Below are 9,887 nucleotides of genomic sequence, written 5' to 3' on the forward strand. Positions count from 1 at the left end.
CTGTCTTTTTACTATTTTATCTGTGTACTGAAAGCTGATAGAAGGAATACACTGTTTTTACTAAACTCTTTCATCTTGATTATCACACTAGTACATGCATACTGTAAAAAATTTGGAACACACAGAAGAAAGTAGAAATCAGAGAATACAATAAATCCATATTGCTACCAGCTATAGCCAACCTCTATTAACAGGTTAGTGAAATTAATTCCCGTCAAAGATCTATTAGATAAAACTCAAATCATAACATATCATCGAAATGGCATTCTGTTTTTTCACTTAGCATCGTATCATGAAGACATTTCCATGCCATTAGATAGTCTTATAAATATCTTTTTGATTGCTACCTAACATTACATCAGGTGGATGTACTGCAATTAACCTTTTGGTAATTTTGAGACCTTTAGGATATTTCTAGCTTTTCATTATTTTAAATAATGCTGGGTTCAGCATCCGGCAGGGCCCAAAAAGGCTCATCTGACTTTTAAAAATTATTTCTTTAGGACAAAGTTGAAGAGGAGAGATTGGTAAGTCAAAGGTTATAAACATTTAAAGGATCAAGATAGATAGATAGATAGATAGATAATAGATGATAGATACATAGATACATAGATGATAGATACATACATACATAGATACATCGATAGATGATAGATAGATAGATACATAGATAGATACATAGATACATAGATACATAAATAATCAGATTGTTGTTCAGTGTATGCTTCTGCCAGCCATGTGGGAGAGGGTTTATTTTATCCCACATACACATACTCCCATTCAGATGTCTCTTACTTTTAATATTTGCTAATTCTTAAAACACACACAAAAAAACTTTGTTCTTATTTGTATTTAAAACAGTAAAAAAATCAATAACTCATCTTCCAAATATTAAACAAAAGTCTTATTTAGGAAAGGAAGAACGTGCAAGAGGCAGCCCCTGGCTTCATCCATCTCAGGGTGGCCAGCTTGGGATCTCACCTCCTATTACCCCTGCAGGGCTCCAAAGGGGATGGGCGGCACGCCTGGACCATGAAGCACTTCAAGAAACCAACCTACTGCAACTTCTGCCATATCATGCTCATGGGCGTCCGCAAGCAAGGCCTGTGCTGCACTTGTGAGTAAATTTTGTTCAAACCTCTTTCCCCCAGGCAGTATCTTGCTCTGCACGTAGTTGGTTGATCCATTCCAGGGAAAATGTTGGTATTTCTGCTTCCCAGCTTGAGGGACCACCCATATTGTTCCACCAGAAGGAGTAAAGTGAGGCCTTCATGTCCTGTTTTTACTCTACCCAAGTCCAGTGGACGGGTCTTGGACTATTTATTATTGGAGGCTTTTTATGGGCCACTGACTCGCTAGAAAAAATTATTAAAGTTCGCACATAATTTAAAATTTCTCATACTACTTTTATTTGGGTTTTCTAGTCAATATTTATTCTGGATATATTCAGAGGAAACTTATTTTTTAAAAACTAATAAGCATTTGGGGCCGAGTACGGTGGCTTACACCTGAAATCCCAGCACTTTGGGAGGTGGAAGCAGGCGGATTGCTTGAGGCCAGGAGTTTGAGACCGGCCTGACCAACATGGAGAAAACTTGTCCCTACTAAAAATACTAAGGTGCTGGAAAGGATGCAGAGAAATAGGAACACTTTTATACTGTTGGCTGTAAACTACTTCAACCATTGTGGAAGACAGTGTGGCAATTCCTCAAGGATCTAGAACTAGAAATACCATTTGGCCCAGCCACCCCATTACTGGGTATATACCCAAAGGATTATAAGTCATGCTGCTATAAAGACACATGCAAACATATGTTTATTGTGGCACTATTCACAATAGCAAAGACTTGGAACCAACCCACATGTCCATCAATGATAGACTGGATAAATAAAATGTGGCACATATACACCATGGAATACTATGCAGCCGTAAAAAAGGATTAGTTCATGTCCTTTGTAGGGACGTGGATGAAGCGGGAAACCATCATTCTGAGCAAACTATTGCAAGGACAGAAAACCAAACACTGCATATTCTCACTCATAGGTGGGAACTGGACAATGGGAACACTTGAACACAGGGCGGGGAACATCGCACACTGGGGCCTGTCATGGGATTGGGAGAAGGGGGAGGGATAGCATTAGGAGATATACCTAATGTAAATGATGAGTTCATGGGTGCAGCACACCAACATGGCACATGTATACGTATGTAGCACACCTGCACGTTGTGCACATGTACCCTAGAACTTAAAGTATAATGAAAAATAAAAATTAAAAAATAAAAAATAAAAATACTAAGAAAAAATTAGCTGGGCGTGGTGGCAATGCACCTGTAATCCCAGCTACTTACGAGGCTGAGATGGGAGGATCACTCAAGCCAGAGGTTCTGGGAGGCAGAGGTTGCAGCGAGCCGAGATCGCACCACTGCACTCCAGCTTGGATGACAGAGTGAAGCCCCGTCTCAAAAACAAAAAACAAACAGAAAATCATTTTACATTCTGTAAATGGAATGGGAATTAAAACTCTACAGTTGTTTCACTTTTTAATTCCTTTAGTAAAGTCAGAGTGGAAAGGTGGGAAAACTACAAGTGGTAGAGGAAAAAGCAGAGAGGAAGACTAGGAAGGCGGACAGGAGAAAGAGATGGGGAAAAGAGTGATAAGGAGTAGGAAAGAAGGGGTCACAGGGAGCAGGAGGAGAAGGCAGAGGGGCTGCAGCAAGAAGGCATGGCAGGCACCAGAGTATGTGGGTGCAGAGCCCTGCCACCCACCCCATGAGGTGGACAGTGACACTCAGCCTGAACCCACCAGAGACCGGGGAGCTGCTGCTGCAGGGAGGCCCCTTGGCTGTGATCCAGGGCGAAGTGCTTCATCCAACATGCGCATGTGAATGAGGCAGCAAGTGACCTCAGCCACAAAAGTTGCCTTGGCAGAGCTGGACCCACTGTCCACAAAGACCAAGCATCAACGGGCTGAAGAGGGGGCCCACCAGGCCTGGCATGGTGATTCATGCCTGTCATCCCAGCACTTTGGGAGGCTGAGGCGGGTGGATCACGAGGTCAGGAGATCAAGATCATCCTGGCCAACATAGTGAAACCCTGTCCCTACTAAAAATACAAAAATTAGCCAGGCATGGTGGTGTGTGCCTGTAATCCCAGCTACTCAGGAGGCTGAGGCAGGAAAATCACTTGAACCAGGGAGTCAGAGGTTGCAGTGAGCCGAGATCGTGCCACTGCACTCCAGCCTGGTGACGGGGTGAGATCCCATCTCAAAAAAAAAGGGGGGGGCTGCACCAGTCTCGCCAGTGCCAGTTCAAACCCAGCTCTCACCCACATTTTATAGATAGATCTCATTCCCATTAAATTCTAGGCCCATGGGCCTCTGCTGTTCACATAATGGTAGTAAAAACAACCGCAATAATATATGGAGTAGCTACTCTGACCCAGACACATGATGCTTTACACAAACTGTCTCATGTACTACTGCAACATCCCTGCAAAGAGAAGGAGGCCGTTTTCTTCCCTTTTTACAGAAAACACTGAATTTCAGAGAGGTAAAACAATTGACCCAAGGTCATGTGGATTGTTACAGTGGTCTGCCTAGCCTTAAAAAGCCCTGGCCTTGGCCAGGCCCGGTGGCTCATGCCAGTACTTTGGGAGGCTGAGGCGGGCGGATTACCTGAGGTCAAGAGTTTGAGACCAACCTGGCTAACGTGGTGAAACCCTGCTTCTACTAAAAATACAAAAAATTAGCTGGGCATGGTGGCACATGCCTATAATGCTTAGAATCCCAGCTACTCAGGAGGCTGAGGCAGGAGAATCGCTTGAACCCGGGAGGCGGAGGTTGCAGTGAGCCGAGATCACACCGTTGCACTCCAGCTTAGGCAACAAGAATGAAACTCTGCCTCAAAAGAAAAAAAAAATAGCCCTGGCCTTTCTATCCACTCTCCAATGTCCCAGGCATGCAATACAGCGGCACTGGCATAGCCAGGAGGACGACGCTGCACACTCCCCTTCAGCAAAAAGTGCCTTTCTGGGGACGTGTTCCTGCAGCATTCACTGCCTACAGAGGAAGGGAGTGAGGCAGGTGGAGGTGCTGCCGCAGCGGATAAGCAGGGACTCTCTCCTCCAAGAATGATTGGAGACTATTTTGAATTTCCATTAGAAAAGCCCAGCCCCATGTGTCCCCTGCCCCACACCAACCACCCAGAGGGAGGTACAGGCCTTGGCTAGGGTGGGAGGGCAGTTGGGTCTCTGGGAGGGCAGTTGGGCTACTTAAGAGCTCCAAGCACAAGAAGATGTGATTGAGTTTGTGAATTAGGTTAATAGCTCTGAGTGTGATGTGGGAGAGAAATCAGGGGAGGGAGACTCTTCCAATACTTGAGGCAAGCACCTGCCTTGATTTTTTTTTTCTTTTCAGACTGTAAATACACTGTCCACGAACGCTGTGTGTCCAAAAACATTCCCGGTTGTGTCAAAACATACTCAAAAGCCAAAAGGAGCGGCGAGGTTGGTGACATCTACTGCCTTGTTCTACTGCATGCCTCATCCAGGAAACATGTCCATCAACATGGATTTCTGGGCAGGAGGGGTTGCTGGGAGCATCCTCCAGTCCCTTCTCTGCCTTGAGGACCACCTGTAAACCATCTCATTCATTCATCAATCCATTCAGCACCTTCCTGGTGCCTACTATGTGCCAGGCTCCATGCTAGGGGGTACATGGGTTGTAAGAGATGCTCCCCAGCCTGCTCAAGAACTGTGCTGTCTAGGAGAAGAGACAGGCATATAAGCAAAGAACAGAGTAGTGAGATGTGTGCTACAATAACACAGCTGTGTGGAAGGTACAGTGCAAGCACGGGGCAAGTTGCACAAAGGAGCTGTCGTTGCAGTTGTGTCTTGAACACAAATTGGGAGGACTTCATGAGACATCGAGAAGGACCAGACCCTCTAGGCAGAGGAAGCCTCGTGTGTAAAGGCATGAGATGTGGCTTATTCCCGGATCCATGCTTAGTTTGGCATAGCCGGGGTGGAGGATGCTTAAAGGAAAGTGGCAGGAGATGCACTCAGAAAGTGGTGAGATCTGGCCTGAAGCAGGTCTTGTGAGGCCAGCTGAGTGAGAAAGGTGTTTTCTGTGTAGCCAGGGGCTACTTAAGAGCTCCAAGCACAAGAAGATGTGATTGAGTTTGTGAATTAGGTTAATAGCTCTGAGTGTGATGTGGGAGAGAAATCAGGGGAGGGAGACTCTTCCAATACTTGAGGCAAAAGGCAGTACTGCGCTGAGGGCCCGACTGTGGTGGGATCCACACTCACTGCTGTAGGATGGTCCCTGTGCTGAGGGTCCCCCAGGCCATGCCAGTTATTAGGTATTTTGACTGTCACGCTGGCTAAAGAAGAGAAAATGAAGGGAGAGTTTGAGAGGTAATTTGGAAGTACCACCACCATGACCAGGACATGGTGATGGGGATGCAGAGGATGAGACAGGGGAAGAGACAGGGAATGGCTCCCAGGTTTCTAACCCTTCGGCCATTGGGTAATGCCATTCTCCAACTCTGGAAATAGACTTACCTTAAAATTAGCAGGGAAAGGGCACTTTGCCTTCCTGCAAAGGGAAGATTACATGGAGGAGTGTGAGTCAGGAGATGGTTAGCAGTGAGAGTGGTACCCAACCCTCCTGCAGAAGGACTCCTGGGAGAGAAAGGCGCCTCCTAGGATTTGTGTGCATGCCCCATGGACACTGCATGGTCTCATCCACGCCATCTGCACCACCCCATGCACACCCTGCTCCATGTTCATGCCATTCACCGGGACACATGGTGTACCTGCTGGATGCAGGCCCTAAGCCTGCACTCCGGCCACTTGTCACACAGAGAACAGAGTGAGGCCGATGAGGGGCCGGCAGGGCACACTCATAACCTTCTCAGCCTGCAGAAGCAACCCCAGTCTTTCACCATCTCCTCGATTTCAAAGAGAATGGGGAAGGCAACGTGGTGTTGGGGGAACGGCTCCGGACTTGGGATCAGAAGACCTGGCTAGGAAACCCTACTTGGCCATTCACCAGCCTTGGAACCTAGGGCCAGTCAGTTCACCTCTCTGAAACTTTCATTTTTTTCCTCTGCAAAATGGAAATAATATTCTCAGAGCAAATTCAATGTGGCCATGTAGATGACAGATTAATTAGCAAACCGAGTTATTTACACCCTCGGAAGTGCAAGGCACAAGGTGATAAGCTACCAACCAAACTGACACATTTTCTGGAGCAATAATTTTACCAAAAACATTCTTAGGGGAGGCCTTAAGCAATTTAATTGCTAAGTAATTTAAAACATTTATTATTGGACCGAGTGCAGTCACTCACACCTGTAATCCCAAAACTTTGGGAGGCTGAGGAGGGCCAATAGCTTGAGCCCAGGAGTTTGAGACCAGCCAGGGCAACATGGTGAGATCCTGTGTTTACAAAAAGAAAATATAAAAATTAGCCTGGTGTGGTGGCATGTGCCTGCAGTCCCAGCTACTCGGGAGGCTGGGCTGGGAGGATCGCTTGAACCTGGAAGGTTGAGGCTGCAGTGAGCTGTGATCATGCCACTGCACTCCAGCCTGGGCAACAGAGTGAGACTGTCTCAAAAAAACACATTTATTCTTATTTAATACAAACCTGGACAGAATTACACGAATATTTCGTGGGTTTTTAATACTGCGCTTGTAGTTAGGCACTTCAGGGTATGTCCCCCACCTTCTCCTAGAGTCCGTATCTATTTCCTTCTGTTATTTGTGGTACCATGGTGAAAATTTTCAAGGGAGAATTTTGGTGAGAATTCCTCAGCCTCCCAGATAGTGGGGCTACTAGCCAGCTGCTGTTGCTTTAGCTGCACTGACACACACATACAAAAACATCCCCACCATTCCCACCTGTTTCCAAATGCCTAGCCTGCCCTCGTGGTATTTCCTGGTCATGGAGCAGATACAACCAGCTCTCCAGGAAACAGGTGTGAAAAGCACCAATGGACCCTCACTAATTTCTTTTGACTTTTCTCTAATTTCCTTCTAGAGTGCTTTTCAGTCTCAATTTCACATTGTAATCACCCAGAGTGCATTAAAACATATTAATCATGTGCCCCACCTTCAAAGACTCTAATTTATTTTCCCTGGAGTGTCCGCTGGGCATTAGGACTTCTAAAAGCTCCCCCAGGTGCTTCTAATGAGCAGCTAAGGCTGAGGAAGGAGAAGGGTGTTACCCAGTTGTGGGTACCCCCAAAGGGCCAGGACTGTCCCAGGGAGGCCCTTCCAAACATGCTATCTCATTGCATTGCCCCAGTAACCCCAGAAGTGGGGCTTCTTATACCAATTTCTACAGGTCAGGGACCTGACACTCAGAGAGGTCTAAGAACTGGCCAAAGGCCACCACTTCAAAGAGACTCCAGCCAGTTTTGTCTGTGGCCCACCCAAACCCTCCAGAGTTCCTGTGCACCACGCTGCCTTCCACAAGAGGGCGCATACAAACACATCACTGCAAGGAGTTCTGCAAGACAAACAGATGGACTGCCAGACAAGATGCTGCTCAGAGGCCTGCCTGCCCGGGCGATTGAGCTGTTCAAAATGTGGCAAAGCAGGTTTTTAATCTACTTCGATTCGCATAATGGCAGTTAGGCAGGGAGGAACCACATCGTGCCATTAGGCAAAGCAATCCAACCTCCAATAAGCATCCTCTACATAGTAAACAGCCCCTCTGGCTCTCGGCATCCCCTCCCAGATCCTTCTCCTCCAGCCCAGGGCCTCGGGGGGCATGGTTCTGCCGTTTTCCCTGGCATCCTTCGCTTCCCTCCCGCAGGTGATGCAGCACGCATGGGTGGAAGGGAACTCCTCCGTCAAGTGTGACCGGTGCCACAAAAGTATCAAGTGCTACCAGAGTGTCACCGCGCGGCACTGCGTGTGGTGCCGGATGACGGTGGGTTGGCGCCCAGGGCGGCCCTGCTTCTTTTCAATGTTTTTTCTTGCCCAAGCTGCAGCCCAGGAGCAGTGAACATCCGGCCAGAGGGCACGAGCAGAGCCAGGGGAGCAAGGGAGCCTCACAGCCCCTATGCAATGCCCTCAGCCTAACGATCCTCCAGTGAATTACCAAGCTGCCCAGAGAGAAGGCACCCCCGAACCAGGGGAGTGAGGACTGCTGAAGAAGAAGCTGGCCAGTCCACTGTCTCTGTGGTCTGGCAGCTGGGATCAGCAGGCCCGACTGTGAACTTCTTTCACCTGGGTGTCACCTGGGGCCGGGGACACTGACAGAGTGGGAGAAAAACTGGACAACAGGAACACCATAGGAGGGGGTGCCTGCCCTGAAGGCACATTCCTCAGAGCAGCCCCACTGCCAGGGCCAAAGGTTTGGACCTGCTGCCACCAGCCACCGTACATGCTGTGTCCACAGCCCCACTGGACACCCAGAGTGCCACTGGCAGCCACTGAGCTGGCCGACCTGCCTGTCAAAACTCAGTGCCAGCTCTTGTCCTTCTTCCCAGGTATCAGCCTCAAAATGTAGATTTCTCAAAACCAGACTGCAGAACTCTCAAAAGACAAAGGTTGAATCACAAGGTTTACTCTCAGCCATCCATGAGTTTTTCCATCAAGATCTCCCTCCTCCCAGAGTCTCGGGACCTGGAGAGCACACATCCAAGGGGGCTCTGGAATCAACACGGGGTGCCACACTGAAGGGTCACAGGCTGGCTCATGACCCTGTTGCTTCAGTAGCCATGAGCAGCTCTTGGCCTCCTTGTTCTGCCCACAGCTGCCTTTGCACCCTTAACCACACACACACATGCACACGCACAGACACGCACACACACACACGGCAATACTGTCAAAGTCAGCAGTGCATCAGGATTTGGGGGAGCACTAGACAGCTCGCCTCTCCCCAAAACCTCTCCACCTTCATGTTTGATGTTTCTTTGCTCACTTTCGCTCACTCCCTTTTTCATTTCTCCCCGCAGTTTCACCGCAAATGTGAATTATCAACGTTGTGTGACGGTGGGGAACTCAGAGACCACATCTTGCTGCCCACCTCCATATGCCCCATCACCTGGGTGAGTGCTCCTGCCCTGGCGAGGGCTCTAGCTTCTCTGGGTTCTGGTTTCAGATGCAGGCAGCTTTCAGACATTCACATCCCTCACAGGGCTTCCCTGACAACTCTTTGGGTTTGTGTTTTCTTTTCTTTCTTTTTTTTACTATTATTTTAGGTTAGAGGGTACATGGGATGGTTTGTTACACAGGCAAACACGTGTCGCGGGAGTTTGTTGTGCAGATTATTTTATCACCTGGGTGTTTAGCCAGTGCCTAGTCGTTAATCTTGTCTGCTCCTTTCTGTTGGGTTTGTGCCTTCAGCATGTGCTTGAAATAGGTCAGCGCTGCACAGCTCAGATTTTGAGAGAAAACTTCTCTGACCAAACTGTTTCCAATTGCTGGCCATCCTGAATGCCCTGAAATGACCCATCAAGGAAAGCACATTTGTTCTAAGCCTCTTGCAGGCAGAGCACAGCACACACTACCTACGCGTGGCCAGGCTCCCAACCTCCCTCATCTCTGCCAATCTCCCTGCCACATCCAAACCCTATCTCCCTCTACCTCCTGAGTTTCCACTTGGGTGTCTCAGCCAATTTGGAAATGAAAGCAGCAAAATTAAGCTCCTTTACCCCCACCTGACACTTTGTCACCTGTGTTGAAGACTCCTCTTTCAACAAACACCAACACTTAACCATGGCATCTTCCCATCTTAATAATGCTGCAAGTCCCACTCATTCCTCATATCTCACTCTGAACTTGACCAGCTACTTCTTCCTCATTAAAAACCTGAGAAAAAGGCCAGCCACAGTGATTCATGCCTGTAATCCCAGCACTTTGGGAGGCTGAGGC

At 48.0% G+C, this 9,887-nt stretch overlaps 1 protein-coding gene across 4 annotated transcripts in view; it reads left to right on the forward strand.

Annotated features, from left to right (window-relative positions):
* The window catches only part of DGKG (diacylglycerol kinase, gamma 90kDa), a 214,129-nt gene that overhangs the window by 84,419 nt on the left and 119,823 nt on the right, over positions 1-9,887 (forward strand). For 2 of the 4 annotated variants that reach the window (XM_011953366.1, XM_011953367.1), the window contains exons 10-13: positions 1,000-1,117; positions 4,417-4,505; positions 7,822-7,938; positions 8,969-9,061. In XM_011953366.1, the coding sequence (XP_011808756.1) occupies positions 1,000-1,117; positions 4,417-4,505; positions 7,822-7,938; positions 8,969-9,061 (417 nt within the window). The remainder of the gene's footprint in view (positions 1-999; positions 1,118-4,416; positions 4,506-7,821; positions 7,939-8,968; positions 9,062-9,887) is intronic. The other 2 variants (XM_011953368.1, XM_011953370.1) reach the window with 1 other exon arrangement.

The sequence above is a fragment of the Colobus angolensis genome, unplaced genomic scaffold (genome assembly GCF_000951035.1).
Source record: "Colobus angolensis palliatus isolate OR3802 unplaced genomic scaffold, Cang.pa_1.0 Scaffold36, whole genome shotgun sequence".
Classification (NCBI taxonomy): domain Eukaryota; kingdom Metazoa; phylum Chordata; class Mammalia; order Primates; family Cercopithecidae; genus Colobus; species Colobus angolensis.